General features: G+C 45.0%; 2 protein-coding genes across 5 annotated transcripts in view; one reads left to right on the forward strand and one right to left on the reverse strand.

Moving 5' to 3' along the window:
- LOC103713683 (coiled-coil domain-containing protein SCD2-like) overlaps window positions 1-23,107 on the reverse strand; it is a 56,683-nt gene that overhangs the window by 28,806 nt on the left and 4,770 nt on the right. Inside the window, exon 2 of one of the 2 annotated variants that reach the window (XM_088716844.1) lies at window positions 11,490-11,659. In XM_088716844.1, the coding sequence (XP_088572970.1) occupies window positions 11,490-11,659 (170 nt within the window). Of the gene's footprint in view, window positions 1-4,459; window positions 4,944-11,489; window positions 11,660-23,107 lie in introns of those variants that run through there. The other variant, XM_089929164.1, reaches the window with a different exon arrangement.
- LOC148714175 (uncharacterized) lies at window positions 312-4,372 on the forward strand. Of its 3 annotated transcripts, none has more exons than XM_089929163.1 (4): window positions 312-748; window positions 895-2,637; window positions 2,722-2,854; window positions 2,943-4,372. In XM_089929163.1, exons 2-4 carry the CDS (start codon window positions 897-899, stop codon window positions 3,010-3,012), a joined length of 1,944 nt encoding a protein of 647 aa, XP_089785289.1. In that variant the 5' UTR covers window positions 312-748; window positions 895-896; the 3' UTR covers window positions 3,013-4,372. The 3 variants fall into 3 exon arrangements, with proteins under 3 accessions (XP_089785289.1, XP_089785288.1, XP_089785287.1); XM_089929162.1 differs by having other exon boundaries at window positions 313-2,637; window positions 2,943-3,018; window positions 3,111-4,371; XM_089929161.1 differs by having other exon boundaries at window positions 313-2,637; window positions 2,943-4,371.

Genomic DNA, 23,107 nt, shown 5'->3' on the forward strand with positions numbered 1-23,107 from the left:
CGGTACGGGCCGGTACGAACCGGTCCGGTGCTTGACCGGTACCGGAGAGCGATGAAAACCGGTATATCCGGTTTTCATCTGTGTACCGGCCGGTACGGACCCCGTACCGGCCGGTACGGGACTCGTACCGGTGCGAACCGGCCGGTTCGCACCGGTACGGGTGGTTTTTTTTTTTTTTTTTACGAAACCACAGCTTCGCGCTGTGGTTTCAAAAACCACGCGCCGCGCGTGGTTTTAGGGAGAAGTGGCCCACGGGGCCACTTCTTTCAATTTTTTTTTTTTTTCGGGGAACCACAGCGAGGCGCTGTGGTTCCCAAAACCACCGCGGCGCGTGGTTTCAAAAACCACGCGCCGCGCGTGGTTTTGTGAAGGAAGTGGCCAACCGGCCACTTCTTTCAATGAAAAAAAAAAAATAAAAAATTGCTGTGGCCGACAGGCCACAGCTTTCTCCCTTTTTTTAATAGGAAAAGGAGTGGCCGGAGGCCACTCCTTCCCATTAAAAACCAAGAAGCGGCCGACCGGCCACTTCTTTCCGTACGAATTTAACATTACTAAGCTGGAATTTTCTGTTAATCTGGGATTAACTTAAGCCTCTCGTTCGGTTATAAAAACCGAACGAGGCTCACTTCTTTCCCAAACAATTTGAGGTTGAGACTTGAGAGGTTCTAGTTAAGGTGCGGAGACGGAAAGATTTGAGAGATAGCGAGGAGGAGGTCCTGCCCAAAAAATCCAGCGGAGACTATTTAAGGTGCGGTTTTTTTATCCTATATTATTTCATTAATTTTGTTAATAATTTATTTAAAAAAAATAGTTTATAAATTACTTAAATAATAAGATAATGCAAAAATTTACTTTATTAGCTTAATTTTTTGATAAGTTGTCCTTTTATGATAGAAATGGAGCCATCAAGAAAAACGAACCCTGCAAAGCGTGATATTGGCTGGTCTTATGGGCGAAGACTTGGAAGTGAGGGGCAACGACACCAGTTTCAATGCAAGTTTTGCGACAAGGTTTTCAAGGGAGGAGGGGTAACCAGGTTGAAGCAACACTTAGCCGGAAATTCCGGTGAGGTTGCTACGTGCCGAAATTGTCCTAACGAGATTCGTGTGCTGATGAGGCAGAATCTTGCTGAGGCCAAAGAAGCGAAGGAGGTGGCTTCCAAGAAGAGGGCGGAGGTCGATCGCCAAGCGGCAGAGCCACCTTCCTATCACTCTAGGGAGCCAGAGGAGGTCGAGGATCTAGATGAGGAGGAGGCAGATATTCAGGCGGCCATGCATGCAAGCCTGGATGATCAGTGGCAGCAGGAGGAGGTGGCCAGGCATAGAGCTCGATTTGGGCCCTCTGCATACGAGTCGGGCGGCGGTTCTCGAAGCACTAGACAAGATCCAGAGTTCTTGAGGACAACTTCAGTAAGGGAGGGCGTCGGCAAAGAACGTGGCCGGATTGCATCTATGCTGGGTGGTTTTGGTAGCCGAAAGAAGTCATCTAGAGGAGTTGCAGAAGGAGCGACAATTCATGATGTAGATCCGCATGCTCTCCCCAGTAGAGATTCAAGGCAGCAGAGGGTAGACACAATGTGGATGAAGGATAAGAAGAAAACTATGTGGCGAGCTATTGGATCCTGGTTTCACTTCAGCCACATCCCAGCGAATGTGGCAGACAATACATACTACAGGTCTGCCATTGCCGCCATACAAGCTGCCGGTCCCGGTGTAGCTCCTCCAGGCCCGAAGGATATATACGGTGAGCTTCTTGACAACAATAAGGAGGAGCTGGAGAATTGGATTGACTCCTACAAGAGCAAGTGGCCCATATATGGACTAACCATCATGTGCGATGGTTGGACCGGTCCGACCAGGCGGAGCATCATCAACTTCCTGACATACTGTGATGCTAAGACCTTCTTCCACAAGTCGATTGATGCTTCGGCTTCTGTGCACAACACCTCGTACATGCTGAAACTTATGGAGGATGTGATTGATCTGGTAGGAGAGGAGAATGTCGTGCAGGTCGTCACTGATAATGGGCCGCAATATAAGGCTGCCGGGCAAGTCTTGATGGAGCGGCGGCCACATATTTTCTGGACCCCATGTGCTGCACATTGTATCGATCTTATGTTGATGGACATTGGAAAGATCCGTAGGGTGCAACAAACGGTGGAGACAGCCCAACGCATTACGAGGTATATTTATAACCATAACTGGGTTCTTTCATTGATGAGAAAGTATGCAGGGGGAGAGATTCTGAGACCAGGAGTCACACGGTTTGCTACCAACTTCATCGCACTTGATAGCATACTCGAGAAGAGAGGAGCCTTACGTCAGATGTTTGCCAGTCCGGAGTGGTATGATAGTAGATATTCTTATGCCGGCTCTGAAGGGAGCAAGATAGAAGACTTGGTGACGAGACAACCATTCTGGCAGCGGGCTACTACAATAGTCAAGGCTATCAAACCATTATATGAAGTGCTGCGGGCCGTAGATAGCGAGATCTACCCCCAGATGGGATTTTTGTATCACATGATGGTCAAGGCAAAGGATCAGATTATGGAGGCAGATCCAGCACATGGCCGGTCATACATCAACATCATTGAGCAACGGTGGGGAGCGCAAATGGGTACGGAATTACATCTAGCAGGTAAACTAAGATATAATTATAGTGACAATTATAGTGATGGATATAATTATATAATTATGCTAAGATAGTCTCGTATATGTGCAGCATACTACCTAAACCCCCGGTTTCAGTACAGCATAGATGGAATTGGTATGGATGAAACACTTCTGGATGCTTTGCGTAATGTGATTTACAAGATGGAGGCAGATCCAAAAAAGCGGCCCTATGTCTTGAAGAGGTAATTATGATTTAGTAATTACTAGCATGTGTAAGTATATCAGCATCTTCAATTATTAACATGGTTTTCTTATGCTTATTTTTCACAGAGCAAATTATTTAGAGAGGGCAGCTACAGTTTTGGCCAACGAGCGGCTGTCGTCAGCAAACACAATATGAATCCAGGTACGTGACACATCAGCAAAACATTCACCTGGTGTTACTTAGTTACTATTATGGAACTATCATATATGTAATCTTCATAAATATTTTTGCAGCTGAATGGTGGGTGCATTTTGGCGGATCCGCGAGAAATCTAAAGCGGATAGCTATCCGGATCCTCTCCCAAACAGTCTCCTCTAGTGGATGTGAGCGCAATTGGTCCACCTTCGCCCTTATCCACAGCAAACAAAGAAACCGTTTGACGCAAAAGCGCCTCAACGACCTTGTTTATGTGCATTACAATTTGCGGTTGAGGCTAAAGTGCATCCAGGAGGAAGTGGAGCTCAAGTATACAGATCCGATTTACGGGTCCTTCACCGCTGATGACGATGATCCACTACTCGGCTGGCTTGTAGGCCAGCAGCAGGAGCCCGAGCTTGACGAGCCAGGATCGCCTCCACGACCAGCTACCTTCATAGCCACCGAAGCTGGGGTCGATCCAGAGCAATGGGCTGAGCGCAATATTCCACGCACTCCCAGAGCTGATCAGCCGCAGGCACAGGGGAGCCAGACAGAGAGGGCCAGGAAAGGAAAACAAAGAATCCCAATGGAGAGTGTCGAGGAAGAGACTTGGACTAGTAGCGATTAAGGTTCTGGTGGTGATGGATCTTCTAGCCATGGAGGGAGCGGAGGACAGTATGGTACTCATGAGACACAGCCGGAGGGTGGTCTTTATTTCACCGGTGAGTCCCAATTTATGGGTGCTACACAGGATACGGACCACGGTCGACCACCTGATAGAGATCGTGAGGATATTATTGGATATAGAAGACGGGCTCCTCGAGGTCGTTCAGGAAGACAGGATACGACTGCAGATCCGAGGACATACGGATACGGATTCTATTATCCACAGCCTCAGCCTGACGAATACGGATATGGTGCATTGGATTTTGCTTCCGCCATATTTGGATGGGCCCCTACACAATCAGAGGACACCTCTCAGAGCCAGAGCGTGAGCGAGAGATCCGACAGTTCTTATAACCTGGCGCGTGTTCCTTCTGATTGGGTTGATTTGCCTCCTCCTGATTATACTTATGATCCAGATATCTACGAGAGCCATCGGCACTCGTCCCGATTTTAGATATCCTAGAGTACTTTAAATGTATGTAAATGATTGTATCTTAATTCGAAGATATTTTATGTGTATGATTTTATCATTTCGAACGGGAGGAAAACGTAACATGCAATCATGCATCATATATGTTTCAAATTTCAACCCTAAATTTAAATATAAAAATATCAAAAATCATGAAAAAAGTAATAAAAAAACATCAATTTTCATTTAATTTAAGATCCAACAGAGACAACATTTAAAAAAAAAAAAAAGTCTGACTCGTGGAGCCCGGCCGGTACCGTACCGGTCCGGCCGGCGACCGGTACGCCGGACCGGACCGGTACCGCGGACCTTGGGTGGCAGCATATTGCGGTTGGAGCCCTCCTTGGTCCGCCGGTCTTGAATGTTGGCTTGATCAAGGATCTCCGCTATCCGCATCGCCTCTTGAAGACGGGTAGGTTGCTTCAATTTGATTTCCTTGGATAGCCAAGGTTTGAGCCCGTCGACGAAAGTGCCAAGTAGTGCCTCTTCCGACCATCCTTCAACCATAGTTTGAAGTTGTCGGAACTCGTCGATATAAGCTTGAACTTTGCCCTCTTGCTTTAGCTTGGCCAATTGGCCATGGTGATTGATGGTGGGTGAAGGCCCCCATTGGTTCATGAATTCTTGCACGAAGGCCGTCCACCCCAAATAATTTCCCTCCTTCTCATATATGTTCCTTAGCCACCGCCACCATCTATTGGCCCTTCCTTCAAGATGATAGCTTGCCAAGGTCACCTTCTCTTCTCTAGGGGTCTCGTAGACATGGAAGTATTGCTCGACTTTGTCGAGCCATTCATAAGGATCCCCCCTCCGAAGGTTGGAAACTCAATCTTGGGCTTTCTAATCCCTCTTTCATGTGGTCCGAAACCTCCCTCATGATAAACCCTTTCCTCTCTTCTTCTTCCTTCATGCACATGTCGGCCATAAGGCCTACAAGAATGGGGACTACCTATGGGTTCACTCTCGGGTCTATCCATGCTCCTTGGCCGATCCTCCATGTGGATGCCACCGGCCCATCTATCGTCTAGGGTTTCTCCACATGCGTCCCTACTTCTTCTTCTTCTTTCCTCTTGGTTTTTTCTTTCTCTTTCACCCTCTTGATTTTTTTCTGCAAACCTCCTCTCAAGCCTCTCTATGTTTGCATTACTTTCTCTTCTTATGGCGGCTAGGGAGGTCACTACATGTTCTAACACCCTACTCATCTCGGTGTTGTGGTTTTCAATGGTCTCAAAGAGCCTTTGGGGGCTAAAGGACTCCCTATCCGACTCCATGAAACAACCCCTTACAATCAGATTTTTTTATGCTATTACAAGGTATTTGAAATCTGATTTTCAGATCTCAACAAGAGAACAATGAAGTATGTAGATCTGAAAAGTTAGAAGATACCCTTGAGATCGTCCTTCCGTGGATTTGGACTGAAGCCTATTACCCGACGATCTCCGATGTAGACTCTCAATGAAAGCACCAGTGTTGGCGACCCGGGGGTTGCGGTCCCGATCCCCGGCCCAAGCGTTCCAAGGTTGAGGGTGGTGTTGGTGGTTTGCCTTGGGACCGACTTGCTGTGGGTATCTTCCTCCTTCTTGTTGCCGTGGAATCCACGCCGTATGCTTGCCTTCGGGCTGCCGGCGATGGGATGAAACCAATGGGGCTCAATGTTGGAAGAAAAGTGATTTCATTCCACTAAACAACGGATTACAAATAGGACTCGGCAAAGGTCGGGAAGGGACCTTGCACAACCTAAGAACAACCTAGGGGGGCTGATGTTCCCCACCCTAGTCCCAAGCCTTTCGGCCGACAAAAGAAAGGGATACAACCCTTGACACAATGGTGGAAAAACAATGTTCTAAGAGATGATTGCCTAAGGGCCCTAATGGCTCCTTTTAATGGCCGACGGCCTTGGCTTATTTTGGACTAAAACCCTAATGAAAAAGACTCCTAATTCGGCCGCAATGGCCTGGTCAATCTTGGCCTTTGGTTCGGCCATGTGCTGCAGATGGTTGGGCGCTCGGGATTTGCTGTTGGCGTGGCTTCTGTGCGTGGCACTTGCTGTGGCTGCCATCTGTCCGTGCGCAGCCAGATTTGGTTGCTGCGCCGGGCGGCTGGGCTGGGTTTCCTGTTGTGCCGAGCTTGCTTCCTGGTTTGCCATGCCTTGTTGCCTTTGGCTCGAGCTTCCCTTGGATTGCTGGCGTGTCCTCTTGACGCGCGCTCATCTGACGGCCTGATGCATCCTGGCCGCCCGTGTCAGCCTTGGTCGGTTGGCCATGGAAGAGCCTAGAAGCTCCTCCACGGATTCTTTGCGTGCGGTTTCCTGGTTTGCCTCGGCGCTGATGCTTGGCAGCCTGCCAAGTGTCCCTGGTTGTTGGCCTTGGCTGGGCGCAATCTTTTGATGGTTTTCCTTGTTTGCGCTCGGGCGTTGATGGCTGCCACTTGGCCTTTGGTGCGCGTGATGCTGGGCTGACAGTTTCCTTCCTTCCTTGGCCGGGCGCCTGGCCGGCTGATGGCTGCCATGTGTCCTTGACCGCGCGCGGGCTTGAGCTGACCGTGGCCTTCCTCTTTTGGCGGGGCGTTTGATCGGCCGATGCTTGCCATGTGTCCGCTAGTGCGCGCGGGGTCGGGCTAGCTGCTGCCTTCCTTCTTTGGCTGGGCGCATGGTCGGCGGATGGCTGCCAAGTGTCTTCTGGTGTGCGCGGGCCCTGGTTGACCATGGCTTTCCATCCTTGGCACTCGGGCGCTCGTGCGCTGGCTAGTCCGGACCCAATGCTGGCGGGCTCGGCTGCTTGGCTGTGTCTATGGTCGAGCTGAACCCGTGCGCTGCCCTTGGGCTGATTTGGCTGTGGTGCGCTCGGCCGAATGTCGATCTGGCCGTGCCTTGGGCTGGTTGCTTCTCCTGATGCGTGCGCGTCCATGGCCGCACGCATGGGCTGGTGCCCTTGGCTGCCGCTCGTGCTCATGCCCATGTTTGGCGCGTGCGCAACCCACTGTTGCGCGGGCGCCAGCTGCTGGCGAGAGGCGGGGAGGCGGCCCTGCGGTGTACTGGCCGTCTCCTGGTTTGGCGAGGTTCGGGCGCGCCAGATGGGCGCGGTTGCAGGGAACTGGGCGCGCCGGGCGGGCGCGGGCGCAGGGCGCGGGGCGCGCCAGGCGGGCGCGGGCGCAGTGCGCGGGGCGCGCCGGGCGGGCGCGGGCTGGCGCGTGGCTGGGCGCGCGGCCTGGGGGCCGTGCGCAGTCTGATGCGCGGGCGGGCGCGCAGGGGTGCGCGCGGGCGGGCGCGCGGGGGCGCGCGCGTGCGTGCGCGCAGGTGTGCGCGCGGGCTGGCGGTTGTGTGCAGGCGGCCGTCTGGTCTTGCGCGCGGGAGTGCGCGCTGGCTGGCGCTGGTGCCGCCGGCTGTGCTGCTGCAGGGTGGCCGTGCAAAGGCCTGCGCGGGCTGTGGCCTGTCTGGGCGCGCGGTTGGCCGCGCGCGGCTGAGGCCGGCTGGGTGCGCGGTGGGCCGCGCGCTGCTGCAGAGGGCACAGAACCTCGTGCGGGCGCTGGGAATGGCCTGCGCGGGGCTGCGCCGAAGGCTGAAGGTGCTGGCCACTGCTTGGGCAGACTTCCAAGCAGTGGATTTGGCCCGGGCGTTGCTCTTGGCCGAGGTTGGCCTCGGCCAAACTTGCAGAAATTTGGCTTGGCAGGACTTTGTCACGGCGGGGCCGCTTGGGGTCGCTAACATTCCCCCCTTCTTGGAGAGCACCCTTGTCCTCAAGGGTGAAGTGAGGATATCGTAGGGTGATCTCGTCATAGTCTTCCCATGTGGCTTCTTCTTGTGGAGTGTTTTGCCAATGTATGAGGACTTGCCACACGGGTCTTCTTCCTCTACCCCGCCTCCATATTCTGTAGTTGAGTGCTTCTCTTGGTTGGAGTAGGAATCTTCCTTCTTCATCAAAGGTGGGAAGCTCTCTTTCGATCAAGGACGGGTCCCCAATCCTTTCTTTTAACATGGAGACATGGATTACCGGGTGGAGTTGGGAACTTGGAGGAAGCTCCAACCGGTATGCCCCTTCCCCGATCCTTTCAAGGATCTTGAATGGCCCGTAATACTTCTTTGATAATTTGAAGCTGAATTTCTTTCTGAGGGCCTGTTGCTTCTTTGGATTGATCTTTAAGTAAGCATATTGACCGGGTTGAAAGGTTACCTCTCTGTGCTTTGCATCGTAATGTTTCTTCATCTTTTGTTGTGCCCGATGCAGCTCTCTTTTTGCATGTGCAAGCATCTCGTCCCGGTGAATAAGTTGTTGCTCTACTTCATGAGTTCTTGCCGTCCCAGGTTCATAAGTTGTCATTGTTGGTGGCGGCCGGCCGTAGACAAGTTGGTAGGGGCTTGTCTTGATAGCTGAATGGTATGAAGTGTTGTACCAATATTCTGCCCATACCAAGTATTCTGACCATTGGTTCTGTTTGTTGTGGCAAAAGCATCGAAGGTACTGCTCCAAGGTGCGGTTGACAACCTCTGTTTGTCCATCGGTCTGGGGGTGGTATGAAGAGCTTGCCTTGAGCGTGGTGCCTTGGAGTGAGAACATTTCCTTCCAAAATTCACTTAGGAAGATGCGATCACGGTCGGAGATGATGGTCCTTGGGATGCCATGTAACCGGACTACTCCTTCCACAAAGGCTTTAGCAATTGACTTAGCAGTGTAAGGATGTTTGATGTTTATGAAATGGGCATACTTGCTAAGCCGATCTACCACTACCAAGATTACTTCATACTCATGGCTTTTGGGTAGGCCTTCTACAAAGTCCATGGATAGGTCTTCCCAAATCATCCTGGGTATTGGAAGTGGTTGCAAAAGTCCTGGGGGTGCCCTAGGGTCATACTTGATGGATTGGCATGTGTCACATTGGGTCACTACCCTCTTGACTTCGGCTTTCAAACCCTCCCAAAAGAAAAAGTTTTTGATGCGCACATAAGTGCGAAACCATCCGGCATGGCCCCCTTCCTTGCTATTATGGAAGTGATCTAGTATGTCTTGCCTTAGGTTTGGAGTGTCGGGAATATAGACATACCCTTTGTAGAAGATGAGCCCGTCCCGGACCTTGAAGTTGGTCACACCATCGGCTGCTGCGTCAATCTTTTCAAGGATCTCTTGGGCCCGAACGTCCAATTTAACGGCTTCACGGATCCGGTCCCAGATTCTCCAATCGGCACGGCTGATGGCATGGCATGAGGAGTCATCTTCAGCTGCTGGAAATTCTGCAAGTGGAGCGACTGAAGGTGGCGTGGTTGGGTTCTCTTGTGGTTCTAGATTTAACTCACGGATAACGGCTTCTCTTACAGGCCTGTACCTCAATTTTTAAATCCTTGATCTAGAGTCTCGTGGCAAAGTTCAAGATCCTAATTCCATCTCTATGATTTGAGGCTCACTAACAAAGTCCAAAAACTGTTTCCCAAAAATTACACTTCTAGAGAAGATGCAAAATTATTGACAACAATCATAGACTGCAATTTTGTTAGACATTAGAGATTAGTTTGTACTTCTTTTTTATCTCACCTTCTGGGTTTACTCCCTAACCAAATTATGGAAATCAAGTTTGTCCCTGCAGAACTTGCGAATCTCAGCACTCTGGTCAATGGCATTCATCATGCATGCCCATGGATACTTTGAAATTTGAATGAATTAGCTTAACTCTAACCACTTGTCTTTAGGCATAAGGTCATCTAGCCACCTCCCCATATCCAACAAAATTATGCTTCTCCATCATGTAAGCACCACAATTATTTTGAAAAAAAAAAAAGAAGAACACATGCATCTCCAGTAAGACCTATTCCTGTACAACATCTGTTCTTCAGCAGCATGGTTTAACCTACAATTATTCAAAACAAATATTCAAGAAAAGCAAAAGGATACTTAAAATCCATGATTATACAAAATATTTGAAAAGATCCTGGCATGAGAATGGAAAACACGACAAACCAACAACATCACATACAATCTTCCATAAGCACCAATATTTAGTGGTTCAACTACAGATAAAAAATTTACAATTTATTAAACTTTATGGATTTTAATGTTTCTTATAATAATAATTATATATATTAATTTTGAAAAATACTTATAAGATAATTATAATTTTGAAAAATACATACATGTTGTCAGTACATTTGAATATTTTAATCTTGAAGACAACCATAAATGTCAATTGATCCTTGTGCACTATATGGAATCAATTTAGCAACCAAAAAAAGAAAGTAACAACACTGCAGACGACTGACTTCAAGAAAGCCCATTTTACTCATTCAGCAACCTAGTGGGAAACTAGGCATATTATCCAAAAGAAGTATAAGGCACATGGGCTGGCATTCCTGACCATGTGCGACTCTCTCTCATCTAATTTTGAAAAATACATACATGTTGTCAGTACATTTGAATAATTTAATCTTGAAGACAACCATAACCATCAATTGATCCTTGTGCACTATATGGAATCAATTTGGCAACCAAAAAAAGAAAATAACAACACCGCAGACGACTGACTTCAAGAAAGCACATTTTACTCATTCAGCAACCTATTGGGAAACTAGGCATATTATCTAAAAGAAGTATAAGGCACATGGGCTGGCATTCCTGACCATGTGTGACTCTTTCTCATCTCTTTGTTTTATCTCTCTTTTCTATTATTAAACTTTCTGTTCTTCCGTTAAGGTACCGATACATACTCGGCAACGAGATTGCAGACCTTATGGACTATAATTTTGTTGGTCATTGGAATGTACTATTAGATTACCATAATTCGGTAACATGACTTCAAATAATTCCATATGTGCCTAGACAATTTGTTTCTCCTATTGTTTTTCCATTTACATTGTCCATGCCAGACCAATATCCAGATTAAACAAATTGGCACGTTGATGTTATCTAAGCATCCCTATCAGAAAATAATTACCAAACTATAAAAGAAACCAGGCTTATCATCAATATAAATATGATATTAATCTTTTCTTACACAAAATCCACTAAAGCAACTGCATTATATTATTGTAAAAGAAATTTGCTAATAACAACTAGAAACTGCAGCTGCAGATGACATCAAAAAAATGAGAAACACTACATAGTCAGATACCTTCCACACATCATGTTATAGAACAGCATGATAAATCAGAAACGCAATGAATCAGTTTCTTAAATTTCTTTCAATGTGTGACCAATATTGATGATTTTAACTCTGGAAGGAGGAAAAGGAATTGATAATAGAAGCATTCAAAGTATAAGCAAATGCTATATAAATATGAAATCTGAGTGTATTAAAAAATTAATAACAAAATGCTTCTAATTGCAGAACAATCTGTTTGTTCAGAGGTCAAAACCACCTTTTCTCTCTTCGACTAACAACAGGAGACTCTGATGCCAATGTAGTAATAATTGGCCTTGGTGATGGTTTAATAGGTGGTATCAAAGTAGTTGGTTTTGCCGCAATAGATGGTCGACCAGCTGATGTAAGACGAATAGTTGAAGTTTGCTCAGCAAGGTAACGACCTATCTAAAAGGATATAAAAGTTTTCAATATATCAAATTAGAACAAAAAGTAGCAAATTCACAAAATTTAACTAGTCAAGCTAAAGATCACTGACATAACATTGCATAAGAATATGAAATCTGAATTCCTAAAGCATAAACCTCATGTAGATGAAAAACCAAACCAATTATTATGTGCGCTAGAAGATAGAGTCGGGAGCAGGGACGGAGGGAGGAATAGGGAAGATAGGAAAAAGTATACAATAATGGCAGTGACATATCGACTAAGATATTTGAGGCAAAACTCTAAAATAAGTTACAACATTTACACATGAAATTATGTATGAGACAAGAAAAATGGTGAAGTCAAAATATTATAAAACCAAAATCTCAAGCATTTTCTTACTTTTGAAAGATAAAAATCCAGTATATGTTAGCTAATATGAAATAGTATTAAACGGATGAGACTATACATGCACAAAATTGTTCAAGAAGACATCACACACTGTCCAACTTATATATGGAGGGCTTCATTATACTTACTTGCATATAAAGAACAAGAAATTGAAAGCTTTCAATGGATGCCAATATATGCATAACAGTAGGCAGGACAACAACAAAATATCATGTCAAAAAATGGAATTAACATACCATAAGAGCTGCTCAGTTATCCATCTCAACATAAAGATTAGATTATTATTGTAACTAATATAGTCATATGGTTGCTTAAGTGAATCTTGCATGCATACAAGAGAAAATTACAGCCAAAAAATTCAGTGCAACATAGGAATTAATTGAATCCAATGATGTCAAAAATTGAATCAGCAAAATAAAGAGATTGATATTGTATCAACCTAGTAGAATGAGAGTTTATTTCATTTTGATTATATGCAAAATCATCTACCTCAAATGTGATAGCTTTTGCTCCCATTCTATACAAATTTACTAAATGTTCCGGAGAGCAAGAGAGAGATAGAGAAAGAGAGAGAAGTTATATGAAACCTGGATATTTTTCCTGACAACCCTTGAACCATAAACCAAGGTGATTGATTCATATAAACCTCTCTCATATCAATCTATGGCAAGAGAAGCAATTCCCACACTTAATAATGACCAAAACAAGTTTTAGTTATTTTTTACTAGTAAATTTATGATGCAGGAGCAGCAGGGGTCGACTCTTTGCCTTCAAGAGTCGACTCATGTGAAGCAGGGGTTGACTCATTGCTTTCAAGAGTCGACTTATGTGTTTAGTGAGTCATCCTTTGATCCTGGCTGCATGACAGAGTTAGTTTTGAATTAATTCTGGGAACAATATATGGTTAATCAGCTAGCATGCCATATACCAGTGGAAAGCTCTACTCCTCTAGTTTCCAACACACTTGATCTCGTGCCATTTGAAGATCCCTAGAGAAAGTTATGGCATTTTTACTACTGCACGTCTGGACTAGCAGCGCCTAGCGAAGAACATTTAAGTTGGTCTTTTTCTAGCACATAGTTTCATTTCTCTAAGTGTCTTTTGGTATTTCTAAATATTGGAACTTGTAACTAGACTCTCATCAATGTGTTTTAGCACTGTTTTGTCTTACCTATGCTTGAAAGGATGTTCCAAGATAGCATATAAAACTGGTACATGAATGAAATGAGGATCAGAGTTGTTATTTTTGGAATTCCTTTCCAGCAAGTCTTTCTTGCATTTGTGAGTTGAGTGGCATCCTCCTCCCAATCAAGCGTGTGGCTTGGTCGCATCGAGTGGCATCTGCGATAGTAGTGTCGAGTGGCATCTGCTACCCCTGGTTGAGTGGCATCCTAGGATTATCTTTTCCTTGGTTGAATCCTTTTGGTTTGGTCGAGACTTGCAGGTTTTGGCCTGCATCAAATTGGTATCAGAGCAGATTTTCCTACTGTGGTGTCCTTTATTTCAAAATTATTCAATCTTCTTCATATCTTCGGGTCCTCTACCATGCCTCCACGGCGTCAAAGGAATCCTCCACGACATCAAAGGGCTACGGAGCGTGATGAAGTGCAAGCTGAACTTGCTGCATTACGAGAATCGAATCAAGCACTGACAGACATGGTGAATAAACTCTGTCAGCAGATTCAAGCTTCACCCACTCGAAGCCATAGAAGTCAAGAAAGTGAACACAATGTCTTCTTCAACAACCACAACCAAAATGATCGGTCATCTTCTTCCAGTTCTGTTTCAGAACCTGGTGTTGCTGATCAATGGTCCATGGATCGCTTGACCCGTGCTTTGGAGAATACTGATCGAAGCATCCAAGTTCAAGTGCAAGACTTTGATGGCAAACTTGATGCTGATGGCTATTGTGACTGGATGGCATCTTTAGAAGCTTTCTTTGATTGGAAATTTCTTACAGATGAAAGAAAGGTGCAATTTGTGGCTACGAAGCTGAAGGGTCATGCTCTAATCTGATGGCAACAATATTAGCATAGCAGAGATCGAAGAGGAATCTCAAGAGTCAATACCTGGGTTGAGATGAAATTGAAGCTTGATGAGAAATTTCTTCCCTTGGATTATTCTCAAACTCTCTACCAAAAGTTCCATCAGTTGCATCAGCATGTGGAGCAATCTATTGGTGATTATACAGAGCAATTCTACAAGCTTATGAGTCGTGTGAATTTACAAGAATCTGATGATCAATTGGTGGCCAGATATGTGAGTGAACTGAAATATAACCTTAAAGGCGAGTTGATGATGCATTCGACATTGAAGGCAGAAGAGAAAATAAAATGGAGTTCATACCGAAAGGGTGAAAGCTCAAAAGGGATGAAAGAGAAGGGTAAGAAGTTGGCTCCTACCTCTGAAAAACAAACCCAACATCAGGGTGGAGGGAGTAAGAAGGAAAGTTTCATTCAACTTCCAACAAATATTTATGGTGTGGTGAATCTGGGCATAGGTCCTATGAATGTCCAAAGAAGAAAGTTGAATTGCATCTTGTGGAAGAAGAAGATGAAGAGCCAATTTATGATGAAGAACCAGAGGCTGATCTTAATGAAGAATATTGTGAAGGTGATTGTGATGCGGAAAGTCTTGTAATCCGGCAAGTGCTGACTGTTCAAGAGACTAATAGATGGCTGAGGCATAACATTTTTCGAACCTATTGTCTTTCTTATGGAAAGAAGTGCATCTTGATGATTGATTCGGAAAGTTGTGAGAACATGGTGTCAAAAGTAGTGATAGAAAGGCTGAAGCTTTCTTGTGAACACCATCCAAAGCCTTACAAGGTTTCCTGGTTCAAAAAGGGTGGAGAAATCATGGTGACTCAAAGATGCAAAGTAAAGTTTGTTGTTGGCAAGTATGAAGATGAAATTTATTTTGATGTGCTACCCATGGATGCCTGTCATTTGCTTCTTGGCAGACCATGGCAGTTTGATAGGAATGCTTATCATGATGGGAGGAAGAACACTTACACTATTATCCACAACAAAGTGAAGTATGTTTTGACCCCATGAAAGACATTCCAAATAGTGTGCCTTCTTCGAACTAGATCAGCTTATTATCTTACAAGGAATTTGAAGAGTCCTACAACAAAGATGGTATTGTTTATGCTCTGGTTGCTGCAGAAAAAAGTGAAGAACTTGAAACAGAAGTTTCGGATGAAGTTCGAGACTTAATGGACAGATTCAAAGGCTTAGCTCCTGCTGACCTTCCTGCTGGTTTACCACCACTTCGAGACAAGCAGCATCGAATTGATTTCATTCCAGGTGTTGTGCTTCCTAATCTGCCTCATTATAGAATGTCTCTTAATGAGCATGCTGAATTACAAAGGCAAATCATTGATTTATTGCAAAAGGAATTGATTAGAGAATCACTTAGTCCTTGTACTGTCCCTGCCCTTTTAACTCCTAAGAAAGATAAAACATGAAGAATGCGTGTTGATAGTAGAGCTATAAACAAGATTACAATCAAGTATAGGTTTTCCATCCCTAGACTTGATGATATGCTGGACGAGTTGGCTGGTGCAAAGGTGTTTTCTAAGATTGATTTACGGAATGGTTATCACCAAATTCGAATTAGAAAAGGTGATGAGTGGAAAACAGCCTCTAAAACCAAAAATGGTTTGTATGAGTGGCTGGTTATGCCATTTGGATTATCAAATGCCCCTAGCACTTTCATGAGGCTTATGACCTAAGTTTTGAAGAACTTCATGGGGAAGCATGTTGTGGTGTATTTTGATGACATCCTGGTTTACAGCAAGGATAGTGTACAGCATGTGAATCACCTATCCAATGTTTTCAAAGTGCTCCATGAAAACCAGTTGTATGTGAATCTGAAGAAGTGCTCTTTCATGACTAATCAAGTTGTATTTCTAGGCTATGTTGTTAGTGCAGATGGCATGAAGATGGATGACGAGAAGGTAAAGGCTATTCTTGATTGGCCTACACCTAGAAGTTTGACTGACGTGAGAAGCTTTCATGGTTTGGCATCATTCTACAGGAGGTTCATTCGACACTTTAGTACCATTACTGCTCCAATGATGGATGTTCTAAAGAAGAAGGAATTTCAATGGATCAATGAGGCTGAAAGAAGTTTCCAAGAGTTGAAGTCCAAACTTGTTGAAGCACCGGTCCTAGCACTACCAGATTTCTCTAAGCCATTCCAAGTGGAGTGTGATGCTTCCAAAGTTGGCATAGGAGTTGTTCTATTGCAAGGGGGAAGATTTGTTGCTTATTTCAGTGAGAAATTCAGTAATGCAAAGCTGAAATATTCAACCTATAACAAGGAGCTATATGCAATTGTTCAAGCCTTGCGGCATTGGGAACATTATCTTATTGGTGTCAAATTTGTGCTCTATTCTGACCATGAAGCTTTGAGATTCTTGAAGGGCCAAAAGAAGCTGAATTCTCGTCATGCTAGTTGGGTATCATATCTTGAAAAATTTTCTTTTGTTCTACACCATAAAGTCGGTTCATCAAACAAAGTTGGGATAGTTTGTTGACAACACTCTCTTATGAAATTACTGGCTTTGATCTCTTACTAGATTATTATGTTGCAGATCCATTCTTTAAAAGGGTGTTACAGAATTTGAGTAATAAGAAGAGTAAAGACTATTTGCTGATCAATGGCTATTTATTCAAAGGCAATCAACTTTGTTTGCCAGAAGGATCTTGGAGATTATTTGTTATTGCAGAATTACATGCTGGCGGACTTGGTGGACATTTTGAAAGGGACAAGACTAAAGCTCTTGTGAAGCTGCGATACTTTTGGCCTACCCTGAAGCGTGATATTTCTCGGTTTGTGCAAAATTGTCTTGTATGTCAAAAGGCCAAAGGGGGAGTCCAAAATACTGGTTATTATCAACCCTTACCAATCCCTAATGCTCCCTGGGAAGACTTATCAATGGACTTTGTTCTTGGTTTGCCTAGAACACAGCATGGATTTGATTGCATTTTTGTGGTGCTGGATCGATTCTCCAAGATGGCTCACTTTATACCATATAAGAACTCTATTGATGCATTTTACATAGCTACTTTATTTTTCAGAGAAGTTGTTCGTCTACATGGTGTTCCAAAGTCTATAACCTCAGATCGTGATGTAAAGTTTGTTGGTCACTTCTGGAGGATGTTGTGGAAACTTTTGAAAACTCGATTACAGTTCTCCAGTGCTTACCATCCTCAGACCGACGGACAAACTGAAGTAGTGAATAGATCCTTGGGGAACTTACTGAGAAGCTTAGTGGGAGAGCACCCAAAGAAGTGGAAATTTGTCATTTCCTCAAGCTGAATTTGCTTATAATAGTTCAGCCCAAGGTTCGCCGTACCGGTACCGAACCCCGTACCGGTGCCGCACTAGTATAGGCGTACCGATTGTCGATACGGTACCATACGCTCGGTACCGACCGTACCGACATTGGTGTACCGATACCGGTACCCATCGGTACGGGTACGGTACGCTCGGTACCGACCGGTACCGACCGGTACAGCGAACCTTGGTTCAGCCAGTCAATCAACGAAGAAGCCTCCATTCGAAGTTGTCTATAGCAGAAATCCAAGTCATGTTCTTGATCTCTTGCCACTACCAAATCAAACAAGAGTGAGTATGGAAGCTGAAGAGTTTGATGAGCACATAAAGGAGGTCCATAAACAAGTTCGACATTAGCTGCAGCAATCTACTCAAATGTACAAATCACAAGCTGATGTTCATCGAAGGAAGTTAGAGTTCAAGGAAGGAGATTTGGTCATGGTATATTTGAGGAAGGAAAGATTTCCTACAGGTACTTATAATAAGCTGAAACAAAGAAAGTTTGGACCTTGTCGGATTTTGAAGAAGTTGAGTCCAAATGCCTACAGAATTGAACTACCTGAAGGATTTTCAATCAGTCCTACCTTCAACATATGTGATCTTTATCCTTATTATGGAGATGAGGAGAAGATTATGTTTCAACCAAAAAACTTCGAGTGCTGCTCTCTAATCCTCCGCGTGAGTCTGTTGATGTTCTGGATGTACATTCTATCACGACTCAGCATGGCACTTATACACAATACTTGGTCCATTGGCAAGAAAAGCCACATTCTGAGGATGCAAGGATTTCAAGTGAGGAGCTCAAGAAATTGGATCATCTGCTTTGGGAAGACCAAAATTCTAACTCGAAGGCGAGTTCTTTTCAAGCTGGGGAGAATGATGCAGGAGCAGCAGGGGTCAACTCTTTGCTTTCAAGAGTCGATTCATGTGCAGCAAGGTCGACTCTTTGCTTTCAAGAGTCGACTCATGTGAAGCAGGGGTTGACTCATTGCTTTCAAGAGTTGACTCATGTGTTTAGTGAGTCATCCTTTGATCCTGGCAGCATGGTTAATCAGCTAGCATGCCATATACCATTGGAAAGCTCTACTCCTCTAGTTTCCAACAAACTTAATCTCGTGCCATTTGAAGATCCCTAGAGAAAGTTATGGCATTTTTACTACTTCACGTCTGGACTAGCAGCGCCCAGCGAAGTGCATTTAAGTTGGTCTTTTTCCAGCACATAGTTTCATTTCCCTAAGTATCTTTTGGTATTTCTAAATATTGGAACTTGTAACTAGACTCTCATCAATATGTTTTAGCACTGTTTTGTCTTACCCATGCTTGGAGGAATGTTCCAAGATAGCATATAAAGCTGGTACATGAATGAAATGAGGATCAGAGTTGTTATTTTCATAATTCCTTTCCAGCAAGCCTTTCTTGCATTTGTGAGTTGAGTGGCATCATCCTCCCAATCAAGCGTGTGGCTTGGTCGCATCGAGTGGCATCTGCGATAGTAGTGTCGAGTGGCATCCGCTACCCCTGGTTGAGTGGCATCCTAGGATTATCTTTCCCTTGGTTGAATCCTTTTGGTTTGGCCAAGACTTGCAGGTTTCGGCCTGCATCAATTTAATGCAAAGGTCATTTGATAGGAATAAAGTTTGCTATTTCGGTACGGGACTTGATACTGGTACCATGTTGGTATAATGTTGGCCTGGGCTAATTCGGTGCATTAACACCTATACACCCTTGTATCGAATATCAGGCTGATACCTACCGGTACTGCGAACCTTGGACAAGAGATATAGTTCATTAAGCAAGTAAAAACAAAAAAGCAATAGAAATAGCAAACATATAGAGATAGAGAAAACTTAATTTTAAAAGAAGAAAATCTTAAAGAAAAGATTTTAAATGCCAACAGGACCAAACCAACAATGGTTGAGCACAATTTCTACTGGACTTAGCACCCACAATGGTTCCGGCATTGCGAAGGAGAGGGCTTCTAAAGCTCTCTCCCTCTCTCTTACTTCCTCCCTCCCTCTCCCTCTCCCTCTCTCACTTTCTCTCTCTTTTCCTCTCTCCCCTTCTCCCTCTCCCCCTCCCTAGCCAGTTTCTCGAACCGAAGGATAAACCATGCCGGTCGGCCTCCGATACAGCTTAGTATGCCCTAAATCGGGCGGTTCGAGATGGTACCGTCAATCTTGATGGTTATCAAGGTAAATCGTGCCCAAACTAGTCTAGAATTGTTAGGTATTGTCTAGTACTAATTGGCAAGCCGTTTTAAATACTTTTCCTTTTTGTTTTTCGCCATTTAAGTGAAAAATTATTCATATAAATATCGTTCAAGTAAATATCCAGTTATTTAAGATTATAAATGTAAATAAACATCAATCCACCTATTTGAGTTGAACGAACATACTCAAAAATTCAAATTTCTTAACAATAAATTTTTTTTTAATTTCTTAGTTTAGTTTTCAAATTCTAGATTTTGGTGTTGAATAAAAATTCTGAATGCTAAAGTGATAGGCCCACTGCCTACTCCACACCACGTCCACTTCCTCCTCGCACCAGGTCCCTTTCCTCCTCACCATGCAACCACGTCCGCTTCCTCCTCGCACCACGTCCGCTTCCTCCTCGCCATGCAAAACCCACGAATACAAAATATTTTCCACCCCAAACAGCTATAGTTCTCTACTTTAAATAACACCTGTCACCCATCAACCCATCACAATAAATAACAACCTCCTATTCAACAGGCCCACTGCCTACTCCACACCACGTTCGCTTCCGCCTCGCCACACCTTCCTCCTTCTGGACTGGGTCATCCTCTACGTGTCTGCACCTGCTCCCACCAATGCTAGAATCTCTCTTCCACTACTCCCATGTTTCCCACTTTGTAACGACCCCTACTGGTCTCGGCTTTGTATAGATGTTTCATCGAATGAATAGAAAGGGTATGCTTGTTCTTGTGTTCCCACTTGGAGGTTTACACCACCTTGAATAGGCGTAGGAGGCAGGTGCCCCTTGAAGTGCATCACCAATCTTCTTCCCCTCTCTTCGTTCAGCCACCACCACTCCTCCAACGAAGTGACTTATCAATTGGTATCAGAGCCAGGCTCCCTCCATGTGCGAGCAGAAGACATTGCTGAGTTACAACAGACGGCACGACAACATGACCAGGCGATATCGAAGTTATGGGAATCCATTGCTTCCCTAGCAAAAGCATCCGATCTCAAGGATGTTCTGGACATCCTTTCCCAACAACTCTACCAAATTTCAATGGGACCAGGCACGCGGACCGTCGGAGAGGAGGCTACTTCAAGCAACGGCAGTCAGAGCCAAATCCAAACCCGGGTGGTTCGACTTGAATTTCCGGTGTATGATGGCACTGACGATCCCGCAAGTTGGGTGTATAGATGTGAGCAATTTTTTGCATACCACGCCACTCCTGAAGAACAAAGGCTTGCACTCGCATCCTTTCATCTCCAAGGCGATGCTCTTCAATGGTATCGCTGGTTTGTCTCCGAGCGAACGTGGACCAGTTGGTCTCATCTGGTGGAGGGCCTACACACTCGATTTGGACTGACCCAAATGGAGGACCCCATCAGACTTCTCACCAAGCTTCACCAAACCTCCTCGCTTAAGGACTACCAAGCTCAGTTCGAAAAGCTCGCCAACCACATCTCTAGACTCGGCGAAGGATTTTTGGTAAGTTGCTTCATTAGTGGCTTGCGGGATGACATTCGTTACAAAGTGCAGATGTTTCGACCTACGGATCTCGTGTCGGCCATGGGCATGGCAAGACTCATGGAAGACAAGCACAGCCAACGCTGGAAGGCTTTCAAAGCTAAACCAATCCGCACCCCACCCATTTCAAATACTACCAATGTTGTTGACAAGGGAGATACAAGGAGCCCTTCCACTCTCACTCCAGCGAAAGCGGGACGTCGAAGGGTGGAGAGGCGCCGACAAGGTCTTTGTTACTACTACGATGACAAGTGGCATAAAGGCCACACATGCCGAACGCCCCATGTCTTCCTGATTCAAGGCTACCAAAGGGTGGCGCTCACCGGCGTAAAGGAGCTACCCACGAACTGGACGGATGGCAGACAAGCTTCTCGGATGATCAGAACAGCAAGAGCCATCTCCCTCTTTTGGGTGGATCTTGTCATGCAGCCAGCGCCTACAATTGCCATACATCCGGACCTACAGGCATTGTTGGACGAGTTCCAAGAAGTTTTTCAAGAACCTCATGGCCTGCCGCCGCAACAAAGCCACAACCATCATATCTCTTGAAGGACAAAGGGCACACTGTAGCGGTACCACTTTATAGGAACCCTCACTTTCAAAAGTTGGAAATTGAAAGACAAGTAAACAAGGGAATTCGAGAAGGCATCATTCGACCGAGCACAAGTTCCTTCTCATCTCCGGTCCAAAAAGGAGACGGAAATTGGCGAATGTGTGTTGATTATCGCGAGCTAAACCGCCACACTCTCAAAGACAAGTTCCCAATACCGGTAGTAGACGAGTTGCTTAATGAACTGTATGGTGCTACTTACTTCACCAAGTTAGACCTGACTGCAGGTTATCATCAACTTATGAAAAGGAGATGTTAGCCATCCTTATCGCAATTAAGAAGTGGTGGCCTTATTTGCTAGGCCACAAGTTCATCATTCGGACCGACCAATGCAGCCTCAAGCATTTGTTGGAGCAGAGGATAAGCACTCTAGCTCAACAAAAGTGGCTAAGTAAGTTACAGAGATATGAGTATTCTATTGAATACAAACTTGGGAATTCAAACCGTGTTGCCGATGCACTGTCTAGAATTGAACTAGATGCATCCTACCAGGCAATCACCACAATAATTCCAAAATGGCTAGATGAGGTACGTGCATTGTACACCTCAGATACCTATTTATATGATATGTTGCAAAGGTGGCAGGAAGGTCAACTGGACCCCACGAAATATAATGTCAAGGATGGCTTTATCTTCTATAAAGGGCGATTGTTGATCAGTCCTAATGCCAATTTAAAAAAACTCCTCATATGGGATTTCCATTGCTCGCCCACTGGTGGCCATGCGGGCGTACGAAGAACAAAGAAGAGACTCGCCAACTGCTTCTATTGGATAGGGATGAAAAGAGATGCCTACAACTTCATCAAGGAATGTACCATATGCCAACAAAACGAATATGCTACAAGCACTCCAGCTGGTCTTCTCCAACCCTTACCTATTTCGGACCGACCATGGAGCGACATCAGCATGGACTTTATTGAAGGACTCCCAACCTCTGCCCATAAAAATGTGATTTGGGTAGTTGTCGACAGGCTTACAAAGTATGCTCATTTTGTTGCGATTTCTCATCCATATACTGCTTCAACCATAGCCCATGCATTTGTTGAAGACATCTACAAATTGCACGGCATGCCAAACTCAGTGGTCAGTGATCGAGACCCAACATTCACAAGCAGCTTTTGGAGGGAACTACTGAAGCTCCAAGGATGCAAGTTGTGCCTATCTACAGCCTACCATTCTCAATCTGATGGCCAAACCGAAGTTGTGAATCGATGCCTGAAAACATATTTACGTTGTTTTTGTAGCTTCCGACCTAAAGAATGGTATCGATGGTTGCCCTGGGCGGAATGGAGCCACAACACCAGTCTCAACTCTTCAATCAGCACCTCACCATTCCAGGCCTTATACGGGTACCCACCACCACCAGTCGTTCCCTTCAC

This window comes from Phoenix dactylifera, chromosome 2 (assembly GCF_051530095.1).
Source record: "Phoenix dactylifera cultivar Ajwa chromosome 2, Ajwa_hap1_PhDact_Kaust_v1.1, whole genome shotgun sequence".
NCBI classification, from domain to species: domain Eukaryota; kingdom Viridiplantae; phylum Streptophyta; class Magnoliopsida; order Arecales; family Arecaceae; genus Phoenix; species Phoenix dactylifera.

Bases quoted from the DNA above. Each gene is read 5' to 3' on its own strand.
- LOC148714175 (XM_089929161.1), top strand. From the start codon at position 888: ATGATAGAAATGGAGCCATCAAGAAAAACGAACCCTGCAAAGCGTGAT. The intron at 2,638-2,721 runs GTAAACTAAGAT...GTATATGTGCAG, and splicing joins TACGGAATTACATCTAGCAG to CATACTACCTAAACCCCCGG. The intron at 2,855-2,942 runs GTAATTATGATT...TATTTTTCACAG, and splicing joins CGGCCCTATGTCTTGAAGAG to AGCAAATTATTTAGAGAGGG.